At 46.7% G+C, this 25,417-nt stretch overlaps 1 protein-coding gene across 9 annotated transcripts in view; it reads right to left on the bottom strand.

Annotated features, from left to right (window-relative positions):
* UBR4 (ubiquitin protein ligase E3 component n-recognin 4) overlaps positions 1–24,409 on the bottom strand; it is a 55,137-nt gene extending 30,728 nt beyond the window's left edge. For 6 of the 9 annotated variants that reach the window (XM_075277869.1, XM_075277871.1, XM_075277870.1 and 3 more), the window contains exons 1-53: positions 24,274–24,409; positions 20,820–20,917; positions 20,619–20,722; positions 20,155–20,284; positions 19,482–19,621; positions 19,150–19,243; positions 18,913–19,054; positions 18,687–18,811; positions 18,479–18,603; positions 18,334–18,393; positions 17,804–17,991; positions 17,324–17,423; positions 16,724–16,864; positions 16,462–16,579; positions 16,016–16,200; positions 15,740–15,899; positions 15,577–15,662; positions 14,728–14,897; positions 14,073–14,355; positions 13,839–13,965; positions 13,517–13,596; positions 13,307–13,435; positions 13,037–13,219; positions 12,695–12,817; positions 12,258–12,597; positions 11,548–11,645; positions 11,289–11,446; positions 10,997–11,209; positions 10,813–10,914; positions 10,631–10,731; positions 9,676–9,874; positions 9,403–9,591; positions 9,257–9,320; positions 8,982–9,173; positions 8,689–8,759; positions 8,381–8,528; positions 7,971–8,195; positions 7,705–7,875; positions 7,442–7,624; positions 6,701–6,859; positions 6,469–6,621; positions 6,123–6,350; positions 5,870–6,027; positions 4,976–5,147; positions 4,018–4,219; positions 3,768–3,952; positions 3,463–3,679; positions 2,861–3,077; positions 1,906–1,938; positions 1,300–1,363; positions 1,086–1,220; positions 292–466; positions 67–207 (exon numbers count right to left, since the gene is read on the bottom strand). In XM_075277869.1, the coding sequence (XP_075133970.1) occupies positions 67–207; positions 292–466; positions 1,086–1,220; positions 1,300–1,363; positions 1,906–1,938; positions 2,861–3,077; positions 3,463–3,679; positions 3,768–3,952; positions 4,018–4,219; positions 4,976–5,147; positions 5,870–6,027; positions 6,123–6,350; positions 6,469–6,621; positions 6,701–6,859; positions 7,442–7,624; positions 7,705–7,875; positions 7,971–8,195; positions 8,381–8,528; positions 8,689–8,759; positions 8,982–9,173; positions 9,257–9,320; positions 9,403–9,591; positions 9,676–9,874; positions 10,631–10,731; positions 10,813–10,914; positions 10,997–11,209; positions 11,289–11,446; positions 11,548–11,645; positions 12,258–12,597; positions 12,695–12,817; positions 13,037–13,219; positions 13,307–13,435; positions 13,517–13,596; positions 13,839–13,965; positions 14,073–14,355; positions 14,728–14,897; positions 15,577–15,662; positions 15,740–15,899; positions 16,016–16,200; positions 16,462–16,579; positions 16,724–16,864; positions 17,324–17,423; positions 17,804–17,991; positions 18,334–18,393; positions 18,479–18,603; positions 18,687–18,811; positions 18,913–19,054; positions 19,150–19,243; positions 19,482–19,621; positions 20,155–20,284; positions 20,619–20,722; positions 20,820–20,917; positions 24,274–24,398 (7,909 nt within the window). In that variant the 5' untranslated portion in view covers positions 24,399–24,409. The remainder of the gene's footprint in view (positions 1–66; positions 208–291; positions 467–1,085; positions 1,221–1,299; positions 1,364–1,905; positions 1,939–2,860; positions 3,078–3,462; positions 3,680–3,767; positions 3,953–4,017; positions 4,220–4,975; positions 5,148–5,869; positions 6,028–6,122; positions 6,351–6,468; positions 6,622–6,700; positions 6,860–7,441; positions 7,625–7,704; positions 7,876–7,970; positions 8,196–8,380; positions 8,529–8,688; positions 8,760–8,981; positions 9,174–9,256; positions 9,321–9,402; positions 9,592–9,675; positions 9,875–10,630; positions 10,732–10,812; positions 10,915–10,996; positions 11,210–11,288; positions 11,447–11,547; positions 11,646–12,257; positions 12,598–12,694; positions 12,818–13,036; positions 13,220–13,306; positions 13,436–13,516; positions 13,597–13,838; positions 13,966–14,072; positions 14,356–14,727; positions 14,898–15,576; positions 15,663–15,739; positions 15,900–16,015; positions 16,201–16,461; positions 16,580–16,723; positions 16,865–17,323; positions 17,424–17,803; positions 17,992–18,333; positions 18,394–18,478; positions 18,604–18,686; positions 18,812–18,912; positions 19,055–19,149; positions 19,244–19,481; positions 19,622–20,154; positions 20,285–20,618; positions 20,723–20,819; positions 20,918–24,273) is intronic. The other 3 variants (XM_075277873.1, XM_075277872.1, XM_075277874.1) reach the window with 2 other exon arrangements.
* Between the last annotated feature and the right edge of the window lie 1,008 nt (positions 24,410–25,417).

Genomic DNA, 25,417 nt, shown 5'->3' on the forward strand with positions numbered 1-25,417 from the left:
GTAACCGCTGGCAGACAATGGTTAGAGACAAGCGTGGCAAGGAGAGGAAGGTCATGTGCCACGTACCAGGCAGGCAAGCGGGAGCCAGGAAAGCATTCTTGGGTTTAGAGGCATGCAGTTTCCAGAACTGGTTGACAAGTTGTGTAATGAAGGCGTAGCCCTCTTCTCCTTCACTGGTCTTGACCATGTCTTTGCTTTCATCAATATCTGAAGATAAGAATTTTAGGCATTTTCTAACGGATGTCCCCTCTGGTCGTATAGGTGAACTATAGGGGACAGCCATACACTCACCAGTCTCTCCTGACAACAGCTTAGAATCTGTGTAGTGAACAAGGTTGTTTGGCCGCATGATGGCGATGGATCGAGCGGTGATCACCAGTCTCTGGAATACTTCCGGATCCAGGTCCTTTCCGTCATGAACGCAAGAGTTCAGACATTGCACGGCATTGCTGAGCAGCGCCTGATCCTGCACAGAAGATGCCAGAATTTAACTCCTTGAGGACTAGCGGATAGCGGTCCTAAGTGACCAGACATTTTATTGATTTGTCATGTGGTGCTTTGCAAATTTACATATGGGTAATCTCAGGTGAAAATGGCGATAGGTTGGTGAGTATTTTTTTTCACTTGCATTTAATTTACCTACATTTGCACTAATATAAACATAATATCTCCCTCATGGGGTCATAAAGCAACTCTGGGGAACATTGACAGATATATTTTAATTTTCTACTATAATTGAAGTGACCATAGCAAACTCTGTTATTGCAGAAAACTGCACTGTGTCTGAGCTGGATTGCCAAGACCATATTGGGGAGTTCATGGCAAATATGTGGATCCAACAGCAACACCACTGCCTCTATTCACTGAAAGGGACTAATGAGCAAGTGTAAGTCAAAAGAAAACAGAACTTCAATAATCTTCTAAAGGCCCCTGACAGCTGGGCAGCCAACCCTGTGCTGTTGGATTGCTGGCAAAACAACAATGACACTACTACACTATTATATATGGTGGGTGGTCATTAACAGGTTAACCAAGTTCCATATATAATGGATGCTACAGTCCCATCACTGAATCCAAGTCTGTACCTTGTGGTTATGGTATGCCGAGCGGCTGGTGTGCAGACTGGCCAGGAGACTCTTTGTCTGGAGCTGGACGCTGGATGGTGTTGGCATCGAGAGCAGGACCGTCGCCAGTTCCAGAGCTGAAGCTTTGCTTTTCTCCTAAGCCAAATAAACAAGTTGTTAACTAGCCTGCAAATGACTAAAAGCGTTCTGTGCAATATAATCAGCCTGTACCCACCTTCTCGGGCACCGGCCCAAAGGCAAAACAGCTTTCCAGAGCTTCAAGCGAGCTTCCCACCAACCTGTGCAGAGAAGAAGACGTTACATGTAACAGACTCGGCCATGCTGGACATGGAGCGTAACTTGTGTCTACAGCCTGAGACAGGGAGTATGGCTTTATTGTGTTAAGGCGGATCAGGTAAAATAAGGTCATAAGTCACAAAGGTGAAAGGTTAATGCAAGAAAAAGTGCCTGGGTGCAAGCCAAACCACTCAAAGCCACAGGCCTGTGCCAACAACAGATTGCATTTTGGTAGTGTTCCCTGTCATTCCAGTGGTTTATAAGATCCTTAACTTGTTTCTGAAACCTATTCCTAGCCATTAGGCCTATCTGCTCTTACATTATTATTCTACTTGCTGACAGACTCATGCCCAAAGCTCACCAGTCACTATCCACCCTATACCAGCCGCTTCTCTAGAATGGCTGGTTGGACTCGCCTACAAACAGTTGGCTTACTCTAGACACCGCCATGCACGTAGGGCCAAAATCTCAAACAAGCGCAAAAGGTACACCAGCGGGGACTGTGCGCACACTCACTCGTGCAGAGTAAGGAAGACTTACTAACCGGTCCAAGATCGTTAAAGGTTCTGGGTCAGAACTTTAGAGGAGCAAAAGAAAAACGAAAGTAAAAAAAAAAAAAAAAATACATGTGAAGCCGAGAGATCTAATGGGGCTCCAACGCAGGGCGAACCCCAGAATGTGAATAAATCATTTTAAAGGGATCCTAGCATTGGATACCGTTTTTTTTTTCTCAATAACAGGTAGACTTAAGAAAGGTTATTCTTCTCCTACCTTTAGATGTCTTCTCTGCGTCTCTGTTCAGTAGAAATCCGGGTTTTCTTCGGTATGCAAATGAGTTCTCTTGCAGCACTGGGGGTGGTCCTCAGCGCTCAAACAGCACTGGGGCCATCCTCAATGCTGCGAGAGAAATCTCCAGCGCCCCCTCCATCTTCTTCTGGAACATCCTTCTCTCTGTGTCTTCTTCGGGCCTAGGTTTTCAATTTTCTAGGCCTAATGCAGAGCTGACTGCGCATGCCAGGGCCACAAGAAAATGGCTACTGACACTGTAAGCAGCCATTTTCTTGTGACCGCTTAAACAGTAAGCTGGTGTAAGCGGCCATTTTCTTGTGACCTAGGCATGCGCAGTCAGCATTGCCCGTGGCCTAGAAGATTGAAACCCAGGATGGAAGACACAGGGAGAGGGTGTTCCAGAAGATGGAGGGGGCGCTGGAGATTTCTCTTGCAGCATTGAGGACGCCCCCAGTGCTGTTTGAGCGCTGAGGACCGCCCCCAGTGCTGCGAGAGAACTTATTGCATACCGATGAAAACCCTGATTTCTACCGAATGGTGGCGCGGAGAAGACATCTAAAGGTAGGAGAAGAATAGCCTCTCTTAAAGCTATTACGTGTTATCGAGAAAAATAGGGAATCCAATGATAGGATCCCTTTAAGTAGCCAGTGGCAATCCTGCTCCCATCACTGGCTCGGTGGACGTCTCGTGATGTCTGCATTGTTTCTTACCTCTCTATGACTGTGCCGTTATTAGAGGGAGGGGTCGCCGTCTCGCTGTCTGTGGATCCATTGCCTTGATTCAAGTTTGGAGGGCAAACACTGCTCACGGAGGCAGAGGGGAACTCTTCTGGAGGTTCGTCCGGCCAGCCGAATTGTTCCTTTGTCTTTCCATAGATCTTAATGGCATCTATCATAGTAACTCCAGCTGGATCCACCGAGGCGCCGACTGAAATAAGGAGAAAGATGGAAATAAAAAGGGTGGACCAACCAGATAGGCAAATGGAGTTCGTGTATCAAACCAGAACCATGCGTGGACGATACCGTGTATCCCTAATGGATAATGGTTATCAATACAGCTTCAAAGGCCCCATCTTGGTAATGTACTAATATCACTACCGAGTTTCTCCTCAAGCAATACAGCATATTGTCCAGCATACACCTCCCATGTACGCTGCAGATGCACTGTGTAAAGTTTTACTTCACCAAGTGCACCCCTCCCCCCTCCAAATTTCAGCTGAACCCCAACAAGGCCTCATAAATCACTATTATCCAGATGCCCCATAACAAAGAGCTGGTCCAAGTAGAACAACAATAGCAGGGGCTTTACTTACTGAATATTGTGAGCTTTTTATCAGCTTGCAGCGCTTCCTCTCGTGTAAATGGAAAGTCAAACCATCGCGCTCGGCTGAGATTGAGCTGCATTGTGCGGCCAAACATCTCGATGTAAGAGGGCGCCCTCTCGATGGCCTGTGTGCCAATCTGAAGCCGCATCCCTGTCATCACCATCGTGCTGTTGTTATTGGTGACCTCTACAGTAAATCCTCCCGGCTGATTAATAAGGAACAAAAGATTATTAGAAACCGGGACACCGTGTGATCTGCAGAGAGAACCGGATGCAGTATGTTATGCCGCGTACCTTCGTGTTCGCCACATACATCCCGGTAGAATTTAGGCGATGCTTTATTTGCTGGGCATTATATAACTGGAGCAGGTCATTCCCACCAAACTCCACGTCTGTCAGCTGCTGGTTGTGCTCAAAGAAGTCGATGGGGAAAGTCACTTGACTAGACGCCCGCGTCACTTCAGAAAGAAGAGAGATCACTGCTTTACCATCAAAGAAATGCTACACATACTAAACGTAAGAGGAGACATTGCAAGCTACTCACTGACAGCCGCGGGCTTGCGCTTGCGCACGGGTTTCATGATGCTGATGCTACTGCTGGGCTGCAAGGATGGCTGGAGCCAGTAGGACGTGTTCTCCACATTGGCCATATAGATACGCAAGCTGCCGTCTTCACACAGAAGAATCATGGTTGTCCTCTGCTGGTCGTTGCTCGCCGTGTGCCGTATAGCTACCATATCCTGGATCTACAACGTGGACAATGCATAATTTTTTTGGACTAGAGGTCATATTAATAGACCTTGTGACTTGAAGGGGTTGCAGTAATATTTTATTGTAAGCAACTCCTTTTAGTCTATTCTAGTACTGAGTAAAGCAGCAGCTAGAAACTCATCACACATATTACGTCCTGTCGTAGCTACAGTGCTGTATCTAAGCAGTCTGCAGACAGTCGAGACGCAATGTGGCTGAGATTAGACTGTATACCTCTTATGCTTGGTTGACATCAGCATTCGTATTCCGTCCGGGGGAGTCCACATGGAACCCCCCGACCGGAATACCGAATGCAACTGCAAGCGGTGTGCAGTGAAAGCACATGGACCTCATAGACTACAATGGGGTCCGTGTGCTGGAAGTGCGCTGCCCACAGGAATCATGCAGACAGGAAAGTAGATTGTGAACAACTTTCCTGTCCGCATGATCTCTGTGGAGATCTGGCGGCAAGCACATGGTCCCCATTATAGTTTATGGGGTCCGTGTGCTTTCACTGCACACCGCTTGCAGTTGCGTTCAGTATTCCACAGAACACGAATGCTGATGTGAACGAGGTCTCACCTACAAGTTACAAGTGTATCAAGCAGTTTCTGGCAACTCCATAAGCTGTAATGTGCCTTACTTCACACGTCAAGGTCCATGTGTAATGTTACACAATGCAGGGCATACATAATGTGCATTGTAAAGGTCTCCGCTGCTGCAGGACATGCCTCGGTCACATCTATACGTACTTTGGCTTTTGCTGGCAATGTTTTGATCTCTTGGATGAGGAAGCTGTCAGGTTTGACCATGACCACTAGAGGGACTCCTGTCGTCTGCTGCACACAGCATACTAGGCCGGGATGGTTCATGACCTCAGACCACTGACACAGCGCCGGCGAGGTTTTGCTTCCTCCATTGGAACTGTTTAATAAAATGAGAAGAGAAAAGGTTAAAAGAAAAATTTCCTATTAAAACGACTTACCTAACCACAGGGTAGAGAATAAGTATTTGATTGCTGGTGGATCAAACTCTTGGTCTCCCTGCTATTAGTAAAACAGGGGGTCCCCAAGTTCCCTGTGTTTGTGGGGTGACAGGACACGTGTAACCACGGCCCTATTCACTAAGGGTCGGAGTACAGCACTGGAGTGACGGCTACATGCGCTCTAGTGCTCCAGTCACCCTTTTGAGTGCGGAGGGTCCAAGCAGTTAGACTCAAACCTTCACTAACAATACCTGACTCCAACCCCTAAAATAAGGCATAAGTGGCATCAATAGAAAACCCCCTGTAATAACCCAGAGTTAGTAGTTCTTGATCCAGCTAGACATAGCCAAATATTGCACTGACTATGGCTGCCATTGATCTCTCTGCTGTGCAGGACACTAGCATAAAAGTAGAGCAGTGCTGCAAACAGCCTTAAAGGGGTTGTCTAGGACTACGATATTGATCGTCACCAAGTACAGTGCCCCATAGTGGTACTGCAGTTCATCGCTTCACATATGAATAAACTGAACTACAGCATAGTCATGTGACTAATGGACGGGTTATCAATGGCCTGAAAATAGGAAGTGGAGCTCAATATCCTAGACAATCCATTTATTACAGGACCAGGCAGAAATACAGAGCAGTTTTCGTTTTGCCTCACCTCTTTATGTTGATGGGGAATAGGAGTATTATCTCCAGCGAGGATCGATTTATGGTGGCAGCAAAGGATTTGCCCTGGCAATAACTGAAGAAAAGCATCTGGAGTACATGCGAGTAATATACGGATACCCCTCCGCCGGCGACCTGCCCATTACTATCCTGTAGAAGAAGAAGAGGCAAAACAGGTCAAAGTGCACACATGTGAGAGGACAGTATATAGCGCTGCATGGGATGTAAATTATTGCTTTACAAACCTTCAAGTCTTCATGAGAGACCTCCAGCACATTGGTAACATAAAAGGGGCCATGCATGGCACTGCTGGACTCCTCCATCAGCTGGGTGTACACGTAGCCAGCGGAGGACATGATCACTATGATGTTCTTCCCTTCTTCATTGAACAGGAAGGTGACATCTCTAATCTTAGAGCTGGGCAGCAGAAAGTAGAAGGTCGGGCTTAGAGCGTCTGCGGACAGATCATAGACCTGGGGAAAGAAAAAAAATTAAATTCGACACTTGTCAATCACAACTTTCAGCCTGAAAATCCTAAACACGATGAGGTCCCCGTCGCCTCCGGTCTGTGCAGTTTCCGTATTTACCAACCTTAACAAAATCGGCAGTCACAATGGCCAGCTCAGTTTGGGAGCCCGGCAGCCAGACAGCTTTGATAATGAAGTTGCCCGTGGCAAGTTGGGGATGAAGGACCAAGTGATCGGATACAGATCCTGAGCCGCTGAATGTCAGGACATGACAATCCTAGGAGGTATAAAGGGATTGGTGAGGAACAAATAATGGTATCCATTACAGTGAGAATAATCTGTCCAGGCGCACCAACCTTCAGTCCGCACACGGCCAGGTAATCTTCTTTACATGGGTTGCCAGTGAGACTGAGAACAGTGAACGGGACGGGTGCCGAGGCCAGACGTGTCAAGGTGAGCTTCCTCTTACTGGAATCTGCCTGCTTCAGAAGTGCCGAAAGCTGTAATACTGTGATCTGCGGAAGAAATCCGTAACATATGAGGTCACCGAGAAATCCATAAAAGGAGGAAACGGTTATAATTACAGAGATGAGCGAACACTATTCGAAACAGCAGTTTTGAATAGCACGCACTCATAGGAATGAATGGAAACGGCCGGCACGCAGACTTTGCCGGCGGCCGGCCGCTTAACCCCCTGCGTGCCGGCCGTTTCCATTCATTCCTATAGTGTTCGCTCATCTCTAGTTATAATATAACTACATAACAGTGACAGTATATAACTGTACTGGCCTAGAGAGACAGGAGTATACTAGGACACCTACATAAGACGCCTGGACAATGCAAAATATACAGACCTTTAACTTCTCACAGCTGAGGGTTTGCAAAACACAAAACTGCAGGAATGTCTGTCCTGAAGGTTTGTTAAGTTGATGAACTAGAAGTAAAATTTATTAGCCTTAATCCACAGGCTAGGGCTGTCTAAACAAAACAGAACTGAAGCAAATGCTTAGCTGTTAGAAGTATATAGTCTATAGGAGTGTATCCATCTCTGGCAGAAAAGGCTGATAGCAAGGAAGTATACTAAAATTGGGGCTCACCTTTCCCTTCTCATGGCTGACAGCCAAGTGTTGCCTCCTGCCGTGAGGAGAGGACAGCACGCACATCGCAACCCTGCGCAGCACATGAGCGCTGATCAGCTGTCGGATAGTCTGGCCTTGATCGCCGCTGTAATTCATTCTCACGTTCTCAAACGCTCCTTCTTGTGAGCCCAAAGTAGGGACCTGCAGTACACAGAAACAACACAGCATTACATGTGGTCCAGTCCACAGCTGCCTACGGCTCGCTCTGCCATTTAGTTTACCATCAGTTGGTCGGTCATTTCCACACTTTTCTCCAGAGAGTGCAGTTGGTCCAGGGCCTGCTGAGCTCGGCTACTGCTCCCGACCGCAGACGCCTGCTGGAAGTTATTCCTTACAGCGCTCATCAAGAAGTTCAACATATCCAGGATCAATGGTGCAAAAGAAACATTGGCCTGCAACAAAGACATATGTATGGATAACACAGATGTCAGTGTATTAATACTGTGAGACAGCACTACAACCACTAAGGATGTCCTTGAGCACTCACCTGGCTCATCAGCTCTTCTCGGCATCCCTCAATGTTACGGCACAAGCTGCTCCTTTTTGGCTTCTCATCGTCCCCTTTGCCGTCGCTGATTGTCACTTTTCCCTTGTCTGTGAGCGCAGAGCCGGGGTGTCGGATGGCGCTTTCTGGCAGGCGAGGTTCGCTCTGGAAGGCAGATTCTTTCATAGTGGATCCCATACCACTGCTTGGGGTTCTTTTAACCAACGCCTAAGGGAAATGCAAAGTTAACTCTCTACTTCAGCCATAAACTTGGCTAAATGGATTTTCCCCCCTGTACAAGTACATGGCATATTGTCTGGACATCCCATAAAGGACTGCGCTTTTAAAAGAATGTTATTTCACATTATATAAGGGAACTTCAGACACGGACAATATCGGGGATAGTGACTTACCATGCAGCTGCCGTCTTCTTTAGCTCCGCAGTCACAGAAGAACGAGCCGTACTTTGCGTAAGAAATTTCATGATCTTTGTGGCAGACTTTGGCGCAGACTGTGCACACCCCGACCCCATCCACCATCTTACAGGTGTGGCAATGATACCTGAGAGGTGGAAGCTTTGCATTAGTACCGGTGCTGGATTAATAGGTAAGACATGTATCTATGCAATGTCTAAGTTGGGGACATCCTTTAACATGTAATGGAGACACGTGCATGCAGCACATACATATGACCATGATATTAGCGCATGGCTAACACTCACCAGTGCTGATTCATGAATTCTTTCTGGGTAATAGTGAATGTACAGAGCTTGTTACAAAGCGAATCTTCATCCTAGATTGAAGAAAGCATCCACCGATCAGAGAGGAATCGTATTTACGATGCATGTTAACTATCAGAGAAAGGTGATGGGATTGCTGTGCCGTACTGCCCATAGACTTGGGTGACAACTATGTGTAAAAAGAACCAATACAGTCCTGCCGCTTAATCCTTGGCTCTTACAATCCATTTTATTCCTGTGTAGTAATCCAATATTCATACATTTACTAGACTTACGGAGTCTTCAGCCTGAGAATCGTCCTCTTCTACAGCCAGCTCTTCCACCCAGTCTGAGTCCACCTCTATTGCTCGCTCTTCTCCATCCACGGGAAGGTGGCAGTGCCCTTGCCCAGCGCTGTGACTTAACGCATTGGTAACATCGGCCAAATACGATACTATATGACATGTGCACTCCAGAACAGTGACGTGCTATAGTAAAGGAAGGTGGGACAGAGTTACGTCTTGTCTTTTCCCATAAGAGATGAAATAATACTATAATATACAAGTCTCACCTTCCCTTGCATCACATTATTGTTCAGTTTTTCCACCACATTTTTCTGGGACAGATATTTTTTACTGGAAGAGACAGACAAGATCTAAGTCGTTTGGAATTTATGTTAGAGTCTTAAAGACACTACTTTTCAAAACAGAGACTCACCATCTTGCCAGCCAGTCCATTGCCGCGCGGTGCAGCTGTAGATGTCCAGCACCCTGTCCTGAACTTGCCAGAGTGGCCATCACCACCATGAGTTCTGGAAAGCCAGACCCATCTCCATTAGCCAAAAGTTCTGTGGCCATAGGGATAAGGGTGCTGAGGAGCACGGTGCACACGCCTTCCCCAACTTGACTGCAAGACGTAACAAGCGTCAGTCAACCCCTGATCAGTTTGAACAAACTTAAAGATGGCTGCAACGGAAAACGTAAGACGCACCTGTTCTCTCGTACAATGTAAGCGGTGAGCAGCTGGAGGAGTTGTCGGTTTTCCTGGACTATCTCCGTCTGGTCTGAATCCTTGGGAGGTGGAGTTGTCATACGGACAAGCCAAGATTGCAGCTGTGATGGCTCCACGCAGGCGAGCTGTGCCAGTGTCCCAGAGAGGCGCAGCAGACTGGGGCTTGGGTTTTTCTCGGCTGTGGTGTGTAAAGAGCAAATATTAAATAGGGGTGTGTGTGTGTGTGTGTGTGTGTGTGTGTGTGTGTGTGTGTGTGTGTGTGTGTGTGTATATATCTATCTATAATCACATCTGCGCCCCGGGTCTCTGCTTTCAGTTTCCGTCTTTTGCCAACAGAAGACGGAAACCCAGCAGACCATGTCCGCCCGTGAGCGCCTGTAAGCGTTTTGTAATCCCCACAGCGAAAACTTTTTTTTTTTATTTTGTTTTTTTAAACCAGACACAAAGTCCTGCATGACTTTTGTGTCCAGTTAAAAAAAAAAAAAAAAAAGTTTTCACCACGGAGACCATAAAACACTCACAGGTGGACACTTTGCAAACCCATTCAAATGAATGGGTTTGAAAAATGAATGCCGTTTTCCGTCTCCTGTCCAGTTTCTTGGGCAGAAGACGGAAACTGAAAGCAGAGACCGGGCGCAGGTGTGAACCCGCCCTAACTGGTAATCAATGTGTGATTGTCAGGGGTCTGACACTTTGGAGCCCCTTGATCAGCAGTTTGAAGAGTTCGCAGCGTTCCCCATCATTGTATCTTAGTTCTATATAAGTGAATGGGGAATACCAAGCACATCCCTATACTCTCTAAGGCCCTGAGCTTGGTATTCAATGAGGAGGCTGTAGTGCTCATCTGAATGCTGCGGCCTCTTCAAACATCATTTAATCTCCATCTTATATCGATACAATAAAAAAAACAAAAAAAAAAAAACACATTACTTACTGAGCTGGAAAAGTTTTGTGAACAGCTTCAGGACTCTGTTACAGAACTTGGCGGAGAGCGCCTCATTTGCAGTTGCCATCATTATCTGCACCAGTTCCCCTCTATATGGATAAAGAAAAACCCAATAAGTTCTAGATCTCCCATCCATAGACGGAATACGTCCGCGGTCTCATGACACTTACCTCTCGGTAAAGAATTCCTCCATTGCTTTTCGAGCCAAGCTACTCTCCAGCTGCTTCTCTAGGAACTGCAGACACTCCTCGAGGATAGACTCATCCAGGCCACTAAGAAACACGGCACAATATAAGTAAACTGGGCTTATTTGAAGATCTTCTCCTCTTTGTGAACCTCTTTAAGGAAACCTACCTGCTTGGGTCAGAGTGGTGAGCAAGTATATTGTAACAGCCGGTGATCAGCTTCTCATAGAGCCGAGACAAGAACTCGTCGGACTCTGCGGGTCCGAGCACTCTCTCCAGAGACGTACTACAAAGCTCAGCCACGCTCTCAGTGCTGCTCTCCAGGAGAAGAGGAAGCAGCGACTGGATTAAATGCTGAGAATTCAGATCTTCTGGGCACCACCTGTAAGTGACAATAATGCAGGTGACCATCTGTCAGCAAGATAAATAACCTGCACTATGTGAACTGCTGAAGAACTTACACTATGAGGTCTCCGGTCAGTCGGACTAGAGACAGAAGGACATGCTTGAGGGAAGCAGCAAGAGACAGGCTGGGGCTGCACAGGGTACCCAGGTGCGCAGCCTGTACCGCTCCAATATAGCTCTCTGATGGAATGGTATCATTGGCAAAGGCATTGCGCTAAAAAATAGGAAAGCAAAACGTTATTAAATTGTAAAATCGGCAACGAATATCAGTGTTACCTATAGTTCTATCCTAAAACCACATCTATAGGTACTCACCCAGGATCCAATACTGGGGAATTCATTGGTGTGAATGTTGTTCCAGGACTCACATAAGGTCTGCACGGCGGTAGGGAGGTTCTGGATCAAGACGGGGCCTAAGGAGAGATTAATAAAAGCGTAAACAAGTATTGAACAGGACGACGATGAGTTAAAGGGGTTGCTGTATTCATATACAAACAGCTGCCTAAAAGCAGCCCCTATCCATTTGTCTGCAGTGTTAGGGAGCCTTCACACAGAGTGAACGCGCGTGTATTTTTGCAAAATACACGTGTAAAAATAAGACTCCCATTGACTTCAATGATATTTTTTACATGTGTAAAAATACGCCTGTAAAATATCATTGAAGTCAATGGGAGTCTTATTTTTACACGTGTATTTTGCAAAAATACACGCGTGTTTACTCCGTGTGAAGGCTCCCTAAATCTGCCTTCTCATCACACAAGTCATAACATATCAGCACATATAAGCAGTCTTGCTCACACTGTGGACATCCCCTTTAAACTGAAGCTGCCTCGTAGATTTTATTGTCCATGCATTTTTACTATTTTCACATCATCCGAGTTCTGTTTTTTTACACTTTGCAGTAAGAGAATACATGCTGCTGCCTAGAAGGATCTAAAATTTTCATCTGACTGATCTATTTGTCTTGTAACAGGTTTCCATTTAGCTCATTCACTATCCCCAATTAAAGCCGCTGACTTCATTACCTAGTGTGTTTGCTTTACAACGGGAAGATCCAATTGCAAGAACGGCAGCATAGCCCTGCAGCTTCTTCTCCTCTATGCCTTCATCGGGCAGGCTTCGGAGCAGGTAACAGCGGGTGAGGGAGGCGTACATGTCTAGCAATTGCAATGCAGCGGGCAGGAGGTTCTTTGCAACTTGCGAGGACTTGTGCGGGTCCGTCTCAGCCGACAGCTTGGAGAAATGTTCATCCAAAGACACCTGCACCTTGCAGATCATTGCATCTAGTGTGTAAATACACTGCAGGTTGGGCCCCTTACGGAGCTGTTCAAACGTGTATCCACCAGAGCTACAATAGGTGGAGATCTAGAACAGAGAAGGAGAAAAAGCCAACGACTTAGCATCAATGTATTATGTAAAGAGAGCAGTTACAAGTCAGATGACGGATATAAATGCCCCCCACCTGCCGGGCAATGTACTCTTCTGCCACTTCTACGTCATATTTTATAGAGTTGCATTTGGTTGCGGTCTGCTCTGTCAGTGATGCGGCTTGTTCTGGTTTCATTCCTTGTTTCACAAGATTATCCTAAATACAATTAAAAAAAATTAATCTTTACTTCTAAGACCAAACAGGTGTTCTTATACTAGTAGGGGTCTGACCTCCAGCACCCCCAATCAGCTGACTGAAGAAGCCACAACCCTGGGATGAGCGATACAGCCTTCACTGTATACCAGGCACGATACGTTACATCCCATAGTGGCCGTTCATGGTACTGCAGCTCAGTCCCATCCACTTGAGGCTTACCTTAATCCAGAGCTGGTATGATGGGACTCGAAGTCGAGATGCCCAACGCAAGGTGTGAAGAATCTCACATTCACTAGGCCCAGAGACGTTCTGAGACAGCTGCTTCATGTAGTGCTTGGAGGGGGGTAAAATCCCCAGAATCCTCCAGAGTATAAGGAAGTGATACTGAAGGGCACAAGCCTCCTAAAAAGGAGAGAAAGACATTGCATAACTTCTAAGATGGAAAAAGGGAGACCTTTCCCCCCCGACCCTTGTGGGCAGAGCTCTCACCAGGGCCGTGATGCTTTTGTTCTCGTTCCTCCGGACTGTGTCGAGCTGAGATCCGGCAGCTAATAAAGAAATGAGGGCGGTGTACAAGTCGTCATACTTCAGTGCTCGAGAGAAGAGGACTTCACAAACCTGTAGAAACATGACAAGAATACAAGATGTGACCTGTGGGACAGACATCAGGGCCTTCGGTGAGAGGCGACAAGTCCTTACCTCAGTATCAAGCCTGTGCAGGTCATCTTCAGAGGCCTCCTGGGTGAGGATACTGTAGAATCGGGGCTGAGGAGCAGCGTCTATGAGACATTACATGAAATCAATAAAAGGACTGTAACTTTTACAATATGTCATCAGAGGGATCCTGAGAGCTTGTGTGTGCCCTGAGGATGGTCAACAATACTGAATACACTTCACTACTCATCTGCAAAACATTCAAGGAAATTTCAGGGTATATTTCCAAGCAGCAGATATTTTTGCACGGTCCATGCAACATCTGCAGGACACAATGCTACCTGCACCATCCATCCCAGTGCCTCACCTGTTGTACAGTGTTTTGTCCAGTTTTCTTCCACTTCTTTGAAGCCGTAATACAAAGCTGAAGTGCGACAAGTCCCCTCATGTGACACCCCAGAGTGAATAGGAGGTGTAAGAAGATTGTACTGCACCTGCACACAAACAATGAAAAACATCCAATATAGCAAAATGAATTAAAAAGGGAAAAAAAAAGCAATATTTCTACCAAAAACAAATTCGGATTTATCCAAAATGTTACCTGCTCAAAAAGGTAGAGTGGTGGCTTGGAGTACTGGTGCAGGAGATAGTCAAATACTAGGAGCAATCTCCCCAGCAGTAAGGGGACAGCCGGCAACTGTGAATCCAGGTTACTAGCCAAATCCTGCAGAGTCTGTATACAGAGCAATAGGATACTCTGGCGCCCCCTCTCTGACAAATTATGAAAGATTAGCAGCAGTAGTTGAAGATGATCCACATTGACGTCTTCGGTGTCCCCTGGTACCACTCCCTGGAGGGCGTTCTGCTTCAGGGTCCCAACAAACCTGGGTGAACCATGAAAGCAGGTATAAGAACAAGGCAAACACAATCTGCTAATACTAAATGCTATAAAAGGAAAAAGTGAATGTAACCCCATTATAATGGAATACCCTATACTGGAAATACAACAGGTCTGTCGTGAACCCTGATTTTAGGAAATAAAGTATGGCCCCAATATACATTTTTACTATTAAGAAGAATATTCAAGGTACACAATGTCTGTAATTAAATGTGAATTCACAACTTGCTGAATTGTTGCAGATTTTGGTGCAAATTCCACTTTGAAAATTAGCAGTAATAGTACGTGTGGACAGGGATTTAAAGTCACCAAATAACCAATGTCTTGTATGTTTTCAGAAATCATTGTATGCACTTACCTGTCCCACACGCGCAGACATTCAGGTACATCCGGCTCCCCCTGCAGGCTTGCCTTGTGCTGCCATAGCAGCAAGAGACGTGACAGAACCGAAAGACTCTGAGGATGAATGTACAGGGGCCAAGGACCCTCACTGAGAGGGGCGATTCCAAGGTGCTGTAGGAGAGCACTCTGCCAAACAAGAAGAGATGCAAAAAACTTAGTCCACTGGAGAAAGAGATATTCCAGTAACAAGTTGTCACTTATGAAGTGGATAGGCGATAACTGCTAGATCAGCGATTACCACACTGTGGCTCCTACAGGCTCCATTTGCTTGGAATCGGAGCATGAATGCTGGTGGCCCATTAAAGGTCTATAAGATGGACAGAGAAAACATTGCTCAGTCCCATAGACTTTGAATGAAGTGGCAGATTACATACTCCATCACTATTCTATTCAAGCAAAGAGCGTAGGACCTCCATTCTGGCAAATGGTGGAGGACAAGTGGTTAGAAGTCCACTGATATAGCAGATATTTTATCTTTTTATGTAGATTGTAAGCTCTGTATAGGGTTCACAATGTACATATTTCCCTATCAGTGTGTCTTTGCAGAATGGGAGTAAATCCATGCAAACATGGGGAGAACATAAAAACTCCTTGCAGATGTTGTTCCTGGCAGGATTCGAACCCAGGACTCCAGGGCTGCAAGACTGCAGTGCTAACCACTGAGCCACCGTGTTGCCTGATACAGCAGATATTAAACACACAGTGGACAGCTTGTCATCAAAAGAATACCCCTTTAAATAAGACAAATCTTAATATACAGCAAGGGAGAGGTCTATGACACCGGCCCTGTAGTGACGTACAGTACCTGTAGTGTAGGAGACTGAAGATCAGACGTCACCAAACAATGATTAAACTGGTACAAAGCAACAGCAAAATCCTCATCGGATGACCCTAGAAAGGAGGAAGAAAAGATTAGAAACCAGATGGTCTAAGCAAGGTAAAGAGACTCTTATCTTCAGACCACAAACCTTTCAGTCCGTCCTTGTCCACGTCTTTGATGATACAAGCCAGGGTGGACATATGATGTTCAGTCAGCGACACACTCAGGTAGTTACGGATGAAATTGCTGCGGGAATTCAGCATGCAGCTGGTGAGAAAGTTCAGTGTATTGGAGGCGAGGCTAAGGAACTGGAGGGGAACAAATAAAAAATTATGAGCAGAGGCTAAAACTGGAGGCAGATCTGAAGAATATTGTGAATAAAAACGAAATATGTCCAATAGAATGACTAAATGCTTTTTCATACCAGTTCTGGATCCTTGCGACTGGCCAGGATATTGCCATTGCCTGCGGCGTTCTGTTTGCTAGGACTTTTAGCTGTAGGAGAGCTCTCAAGAGGCGGCGGTGGTGGAGGTGGCGGTGGGACCTTCTCTTTACTGGGAGAGATCGTCTCTTCAAACCACTGTCCCAGGATAGGTTCACTGTCATCATCTGTAGCAACACGAGACGTGTCAGAATAATGCCTTTAAAAGCAAAACGTCGCCTTTGAAAGGCTCCGTTTTTAGGTCACCTGACTGGAAATAAGGTGATATCGGTTTCCAGAGCTGAAGTACATTGAATGCAGCTCTGGAGGTGACCAGTGAAAACATCAATAAAAAAAAAGCTAAGTATTTGCAAAGATTTTATATAGGTAACTGCATAAAACAAAATATTATCATAGTGTACACGGTGGTCAATAAGTGACGCAATTACCTTGACTGCTGTCTTCCTCTGTGCTGCTGAAGTCATCTTCATAGTATGTATTAGAATCGGTGGAGGCACTGGCATCACTACTCATAGAGCCCTTTCTCTGTCGTTGTAAGACACAGGCCTGAGTATAAGAGAAGATTATATTATATTACAAGTGCACATCGTGTCCAGACAGTGGTTCTGACCCAAATTTGCAGAATCAGATTCCCCATGATGGGTCACATGACTTGTGGTCTGTAATACAAAAAATATAACACAGCGTCACCTTGCGGTAGGACGTAGATAGAACAGTGAAGAGCAGATTAGTCAGTGGGATGGAATCGATGAGCCTCTGTATTCTCTGGATGGATGTGCTCTGTGCGGTGATGCTCAGCTCTGCCAGGGGGCCATCTGTATCCCAGGCTTGCTGCATATTAAGAAATCGTAAAATTAAAGCTCCGTGCACATAAGCGTCACTTTAGTCAGTTTTTAATGGATAGCACACTGATCAATTCTTTTCTATGGCCTTATACATATGACTTTTTCATGGGCCCGTGTGGTGCCTGCAAGCCTTATGCAAAAATCAGGACACGGCCTATTCCTGTTCGAAGTCAATGAAGTGTACAGGTCTGTAGAGAACATGCACTGTACATGGGTCTGCTCTGTACTTCACAGACCCATACAAGTGGCATAGCACGGAAGTGACCAGCCATACCATTCAGCATGAGCGACCGGGCCACGATTGGACTTCCACTGATGACATAGTTATCCCCTATCCAAAAGTTAAGGGATAAGCTTTAGCGTTGCTATAACCACCCATAAGGACTTTGTGTCAGCTCGATGTTATGGTGATGGATAAAGAAGGGACATGGAAAACATCAGTCACCTTGTGCAAAGTCTCCACTTGCAGATCCTGGAAAAGAGACGTCAGCAGCTTGATAGCGTGGTTTGCAAGTACAACTGATAGGACCCCAAAACCTTGATGTCTAAAGGAAAAAGAAAATAACAGATTAGCTTATGGCTTTCTACTATTCACATACAAAGCTAATAAAACATGATCTCCTCTAGTGGAGAGGATGACTGGTCTCATAACCCTGTACTAGATTACATTGTGGTGTAGACTACAACCCTTGGACTTCCTTCTGATCATCCGATTCATCCCTTAAGGGTGCTCAAGCTGCTGTTGTCTATTGCCACGTTCTGTCTGTGTATACTGGTCGTCCAGAACTTCAAGAAAATATTAACTAACCATTCCTGAAATAACAGGACTAGCAATCGCAAGCACTACAAGTAGCAGGAATGGCCCCACACCCACAAATATAATTGAGAGCAATAAGCACTGTGTGTCTGCGCTTAGCCAACCTACCCTTTGCCAGGGCCCAGTTTTGGGGAGCCCACTCCTTCCTTTGCCCGGGCAATGTCTCTGACTCTGAGCGCTGCCAGCGGATCTTTCTCCTTGCCTTTGTCTGCCAGGGCGGTAGGGCTGAGATTGAGAATCAGGTACAGACTGTTGACCAGACACCAGGCGCCCAGTAGCTGGAAGTTCTGGTAATGCTAAAGGAATAAACACAAATCCATTGTAAAGAAAGGTCCCATGTATGAAGGCATAGGAGGCCGGACTGCAGCTAAGCTCACATTCATGTCATAGTCATTATGGATATACAGGTCAGAACATCATTATGGACAAAGGGCATACAAACTGACCGGCAATGACAGACACAGATAACACGCTAAGTCACTAGAAGTATGGCTTGTGCAAAAATTAGGAAGGATGTGGTTGCACGGCTATATAGTGAGCTTAGCTGCGTTACTTGTGGCTTCTGTCCTTTGGCTGAACTTGATGGACAAGTGACTTTTCATGGTAGATTAATATTAATGTACATTCATTCTTCCTACCTCTCCACCTGCTCTTCTGGAACTGTTTATGGCTTGTCCGATCATCTCATAGATTTCAAGCTATAATATAGGAAAAGCCAGATCAATGAATATAACTACACAATAAATGCACATGGCAGGCAGCAAAACCACACACTTCACTTACACATTTCTGCACAATGGTGGCTGCATCGTTTTCATAGTCTTCCTCTTTGCAACTTGTAGACCCAGTCCGTACCTGCTGAGTACTTCCGACATGGAGGATTGCCATGCACGTAGCCACGCTGACACCTTTACACAGAAGAGGAGAAGCGGTCACGGTTGTATAAGGGACATGGTGGCCGAGGGATTAGTCAAACGTAAGTGCCATTTACCTGCATACAAGCAACTCAGGGCCAGCAGTGTGACATCTTTAAGCCGAGGAGGAGTCAAAGGCTCCATGACAGGTAGAGAAAGTGTATCCAGCGCCATGGTCACATCAATCACAAGCGAGTGAAACCTGGAAAGCATTAGGATAGTGTGTTAAACTTTCCTATATACATTAAAGATGGACGTGAGGTGTGCAGGTCAGCCCCGCTTTATCCATGGACGTCTTCTTACCCATTGCGAACAGCTGTAGCATCTCCAACTGTGGCTGGCATAATGAAGAAGGAATTAGCGGACACAGCGTCTTGGAAACGGTTAATATATCTCAAGAAGTAGGGCAGGTTCAAGCAGACTCTTAGCAGCTTCTCTGATCCTCCTGCAACATGGGAAACCAGACAGCAATTCGATTTATGACATAAGATTGTGCACACACCTACGCTCCACTTAGATACCGTATAAGGTGAGTCTTACCCAGCTCCTGAAGACTGGCCACGTTCTGGGCTATGAAGATGCTCATTGTATTCGCTGCAGATGCCTGATCGGTGTCGTCCACTTCTGTTTCCACCTAAACACAACAGGTAAAAGATCAATGTCGTCTGCACACAGACCTGAATCAATATACTGACTGTTGTAAAGTAGCTGTGACATATATCCCCAAGCTGTTTATACTGCTCATATATCTATAACATGGACAGAAAGAATTCCTAGCTTCTGGAAAGATGGGGTGCAAACAAAATATGGAGGATGACTTTCGCCTGACAATACGTTACAGCAAGTACTGAAACTACAAGAACATGACTTACCTGTGCGTGCGAGGAGGCCGAGGACGATGTGGAGCCTCGGGGGTTAAACACGGACGTCAGCTGGTTAAGAAAGTTCATTTTCACCTCTTTCTGGCGCAGCTCAGGACTCAGGAGTACGGCGGTTTCTTTCTGATCCTCCACTGTGAGGGGAGAATAGGACAGATTCAATATAGGAAGTGCTTATGGCTCTTAATATCTGTCTGGGGTCCTATTGCCAGTAATCTCCAAGCCATGACATTGCCCTACCCATATGCCCAAGCACACACCCATCACAATCTAGAGGTAATATCTATGACATGCTGAAGGGGTTGTTCAGGAGTAGAGATGAGTGAGTATTGTTGGGATCAGCCAATCCGAACAGCACGCTCCATAGGAATGAATGGATGCACCTGGTACTTCGGCTTTGACAGCGGCCGGCCGCTTAACCCCCCGCGTGACGCCTACGTCCATTCATTTCTATGCGAGCGTGCTGTTCGGATCAGTTGATCCAAACAGTACTCGCTCATCTCTATTCAGGAGTATACTACTTATGGCCGACCAACAGACTGGCAGGGGGTGCCAGAAATCAGATCCCACCGATCTAGTATTGATGGCCTACCCCAAATATAATACAGGCTGCAAGTCAGAATCAATACATATGGAAAGTCCGCAGGCCGTGCATCTTCCTACTCACCATCAGAAAGAGTCTGTATAGTCTGAGGCAGTTTAGAGGATTTCATCATTGCAGTAAATGTGATTATCTCCGTCCTATCCAGGCGGCTGGTCCCCGTACACAGACCCTTGATCAGGAGGATCAGATGCTTCTGCAGGATATAATATAAGAGATGTAGTCAGTATTATTCTCTCTACATCAAACGAATAATACAATACAAACCATCTATTCAGACTAGAACACTATATAAAGTCTCCGTACCCCTATGTAGGCACACACTCTCCTTAATGTGTATGATCATCCCCTGACCCTACAATACTATAGAAGTCTGAGGGCTCTCAATCCTGGACGCTCCCCATTAAAATGACTGGATCGTAGCGTGACAAAACTCCATTATAAATAAAGCATTTCGTTTATACACAGACACCCGGGGGTTCCGAGTCAGAGGACCCCAAATGAAACGTCAGGGACAAACTTGGACCGACCTGGGACACAGCACACGCCTCATCGGGGCTCTCCAACCGTAGAAGGGAAAACTCAAGCAAGACTTTGCAAGCAGCAGCTACAGACTGTAACTGGTTCCTGGGAACTGGAGGAAGAAAAAGAGAAAACAGCTGAAGACAACAGAAGTGTAGAACTACAAGTACCAGCATCCCCTCCACTCACCACAGGGCAGGGATACTTACTCTGAGAGCTCACGGTGGTGATGTAATGTGTAGACAGCGCCACGAATGACGAGTAGAAAGGTTCATACTGTTTGTCATGGTGAAGAATCTCCGATTCACTGAAATGAGACAGAAAGGGACAAGTCAAATACAGATAAAGTGATCATCAATATAAGGGGGTAAAAAGCCTCCTGATCTCGCCCACACAAGAAACGGATGAGTTGCGACATTGTATCACTGTAGCGAACAGCTTACAGGGGATTGTCTAAGAAGATACAGTGTAACAAACCCACCAGCTATGGGCTCAGGACTAGGACAAGCTTCTAAAACGTCCACAATCTGGAAGAGGACGTGGCCCCACCCTCAAAGCCTGAACATCCCTTTAAGAGAAGGTGTGCTGGACAGCCTGGGCTCCCATCTAGCATCGCATTACACAGCAGACCCTCAGGCAGAACACAAAGTACGAACAAAGAACAAAATAATAAAGGTTTCAGAACTCGGAGCTCAGCGCCAAATCTGGAAGGTTTCCACTTATTTTGGACACGGAGAAAGGTGGAGGGGGAGGAGAGGCCGCAGCTGTGGGTACAGCAATGTATCGGCGACCAGGTCAGCACTGTCTATAGGTCAGTTATATACAGTAGGGCGAGTGTATAGTAAGGCCAAGTCTATAGGTGACATGCAGGAAGGTGAGCGGAGGCTGCAATTCTGGGTACAGCGCTCTCTATAGGTGACAAGAGGGTGAACTGCAGCTCCAAAGTCAGCAATGTCTATAGGTGACATACTGGTGGGTGAGTGGAGGCTGCAAAGCCAGCAACGTGTATAGGTGATTGAGGGTGAATGCAGCAATAAGGTCAGCACTGTCTATAGGTCCATTATATACAGAAGGCTGCAGTTCCAAGGTCAGTGCTGTCTATAGGTGAGATAATAGAGGGTGAGTGGAGGCTGCAGAGCCAGCAACGTCTATAGGTGATCGAAGGTCAGCATTATTTACAGGTCAGTTATATACAGTAGGGCAAGTGTATAGTAAGGCCAGGTCTATAGGTGATCCAAGGTCAGCATTGTTTACAGGTCAGTTATATACAGGACAGTGAGTAAAGGCTGCAACGCCAAGGTCAGTGCTGTCTATAGGTGACACATAGGTGACACAGCAGCAAGACCGGGGTCAATAGTCCCAGAGGCGCAAATGCATCCATCTAGTGCTTACAGCATATACAGTACAGGTGGGAATATCCCTTTAAGTCTCCATCGCCCGCCCTGGTACATTTGTACCCTCACTGACATACAAGTAAACATAAGGCAACAAAGTGCAGAAAGTACAGTCTGTGTCTGTAATCCTGGCAGTATTGCACCATAAACCACATGCCGTCCTCTGGTGACCCCCAGAGCAGACAGCGACCACAATAGGTAACTTAATCATCCTGGAAGACATAGAAGACACAAGACAGCAGATCATCTGATCCGGCCACATCAGCTGACAACGAGACATGTGAAGCCTGGAAGAGCCGACGCTGCAAAGTCAGACAATCCCCTCTGCAAAGAGCGCAGACCCCGGATCTGGACTAGTACGGCCATAACCTGCCCTGAGGTCACTATCAGAGAGAACCTGGACAGCAGGAAAGGGCCAAGTCCCATGTAAAGGACGCTCAGTCATTGAAAAGATTTTTAACTATTTGATAAAAACATACAAACAGCGCTTTACACTCCGCATGATTCGTGCAAAACCAGACAGATCCCATTATAGTCTATGGGGTCCGTGTGGTTTCCTTAGATAACCGCTTTCTTATGCGGATAGGTTTCCCTTACAACAAATATATCCAATCTGTAAGCAAAACAACAGCACAAATCTCTGATAGTTGCTACAATGTATCAGTGCAGATTACAGATATCAGTCAGCAGTGTAGACTATTTGCTATAGGTGTAATGCCTGTATAGTAATGGCTCCCCCCTCAATAGCAGCAGTCCGTCCTGCTCAGAGATTCCTGCGGCCTGCGCTGTCACCTCGTGGCTCTTTGCCAGGGAACCTGTTTATATAACACTGTAGTAATAGACACATAGCACACAAGTCTGGACGTCCTAATGTGTGAACAGAGACTATAAATAACAGCTGTGTCCCAGAAAATCTCACACCCATTGCATCAAGTGATGTGCCCATAGCGGGACGTAGTGGTGAGGGGTACCTGCAACCCAGCAAGGGCGGGGGAGAGATACAGATAGACCGGAGAGGTCAGTGTAAGCAATGGGGATCGGAGAGGGGGAAGGGACAAGTTGCTCTCCTTTCGGTTTCCTTTATAACTTGCCAATGTTGATGTAAAACCATTTCTGGCCATAGGCCTTGGGATATGTCTACACTGTATTTTTCCTGCAGTTTTCGGCATGTACTCCATGTGTGCGGTTTCTACTACCCTGGTCACATAGGAGAATACCTGCGCACACACAATCCACCGCTATCAGTTATTCTGGGTGGAAAATGCAAAGATTAGTCAACGGTGAGAATTGCAGCAAAAATCCAAGTATCAGTGTCACGTGTTGCAGAGGAAGTGGTGTAATAATACAGGGTGTGAACAGAGCCTTACACCATAGCAGTCACAGCTCTGTATACTTAGCACCGGGGTACAGATCACATCCTGCAGAAACCAATCCCGCTCTTGGCTCTATATACTGGAGCCACGTTATAGCCTTGGGTCTAGGGTGTCACTGCGGGCATTGGGGGTGTCAGACGCCGCAGCTGTCCGAGATTTGGGGTTGTCAGGAGTGATACTACACTGATAGGGTTGTCAGAGTCTTGGACAACGGTTCAGATTTGGGGGATCAGTAATGCCAGTGGTTGTATTAAAGTACAAGGGGGTGTTGGGGTGAAAGGCAATAGTTCAAGATGTGGGGGGTCAGTGTAGTCAGAGGGGATACTCCAATAATTACAGGGGTCAGCCATGATGGTCACTGCTCAGATTTGGATAGAGTATAGTCAGCAGAGAATCAGAGGTGAGGGGGATGGTCCAGATTTGGGATATCAGGGTAGTCAGAGGAGATATTACAGCTGGTTACTATTACAAGGTGTCAGGGGCGAGGGTGCAGATTTGGGGTGCTGGTGTTGTCAGTCAGTGCTCAGATTTGGGGTGTCAGTGTTGTCCACAGTAATATTACAGCCGATCACTTTGACAAGGTGTCAGGGATGAGGGCGCAGATTTAGGAGGAGGCCATCAGTCTGGGTGACACTAGGACACCAATGCCAGGAGTTGTCGGTTGTCAGGGGTGAGGCTGCAGCCAGGGACTATTTGGCATTGTGATGAGGATGAAGGTTAGGGGCGTCAGAGGGGAGGTCATGCCCTCACAGTGACCCCCGGGGGTCAGGCGTTGTCGGGGGGGCCTCGGCCTCTGTTGTCAGCGCCGCTCCCCCACCTGTCATGGCCGCAGTGACACAGCTCTCTCCATCCCGGGGTCTCCTGCCCCTCTCCCTCCCGCCCCCGGCCCTCCTCACCTCTCGATCACGGAGGCCAGCAGCTGCGGCAGCTCCTTCATGTCAAAGGCCGAGTAGGAGGCGGAGAGGAGCGGCCGTACCGCCACCTCCCAGCCGGGGCCCGAGCTGCCACCGCTAGACGCCATCTTCTTCCCAAACAGTGACTGAGCACCTACCGGAAGTGACGTACTCCTTTACCACAGAGGAGAGGGCACGTGACATTCGCCTGTGGCCGCCATCTTGTGTGTGGCAGCTACTGTTCTACCATGTTGGTGTGGGAATAGTAATCGTGGCCTTTCCCATGTTTGTGACTTTGAGCTAGGGCTATAGCCATTCCTGTGCACCTCCAGCTTCAGGTCACATCAAATAGTGGTGGAAATATGGCTTATCCCAGGAAACACAGTCCTATGTCTCTTCCATTACCCTTGCAGATAATGAATATGGGGTGGGGGCAGGTTATATTTGCTAATGTATTGCACTGGGATGCTGCCCCCTCCCCAAAAGCCCTACAGCTCTTCTGTGAATGTATTCAGGGACCAATGGATGACATCTGACCAGGCCAAAACTCAGCCCTCATGGACCGGCTGAAGACATCATCATGAAGAGACTGCAGTCAGTATTGTATTGTCAGCTCCATATCTAGGGACACTGCGGAAAACAACACAGGAAAGAAATTCTATAGAACTCATTCTGAAATTATTTACCATCGAGCTGCTGCAGAACCTCACCGTACACACCACAGCTGCTGCAGAACTTCATCATATGTGCCTCAGCTACTGCAGGGCATCACTGTATGCGCCCGAGCTGCTGCAGAACTTCATCAAATGTAACTCAGCTACTGCAGGGCCTCAACATACGCACCCCAGCTGCTGCAGAACTTCATCATATGTGCCTCAGCTACTGCAGGGCCTCATGGTATGTATCCCGGCTGCTGCAGAACCTCATCATATGTGCCTCAGCTACTGCAGGGCCTCACCGTATGCGCCATAGCTGCTGCAGAACTTCATCATATGTGCCTCAGCTACTGCAGGGCCTCATGGTATGTATCCCGGCTGCTGCAGAACCTCATCATATGTGCCTCAGCTACTGCAAAACCTCACTGTATGCACCCCAGCTGCTGTAGAACTTCATCATATGTGTCTCAGCTACTGCAGGGCCTCATGGT

The sequence above is a fragment of the Leptodactylus fuscus genome, chromosome 6 (genome assembly GCF_031893055.1).
Source record: "Leptodactylus fuscus isolate aLepFus1 chromosome 6, aLepFus1.hap2, whole genome shotgun sequence".
NCBI lineage: Eukaryota > Metazoa > Chordata > Amphibia > Anura > Leptodactylidae > Leptodactylus > Leptodactylus fuscus.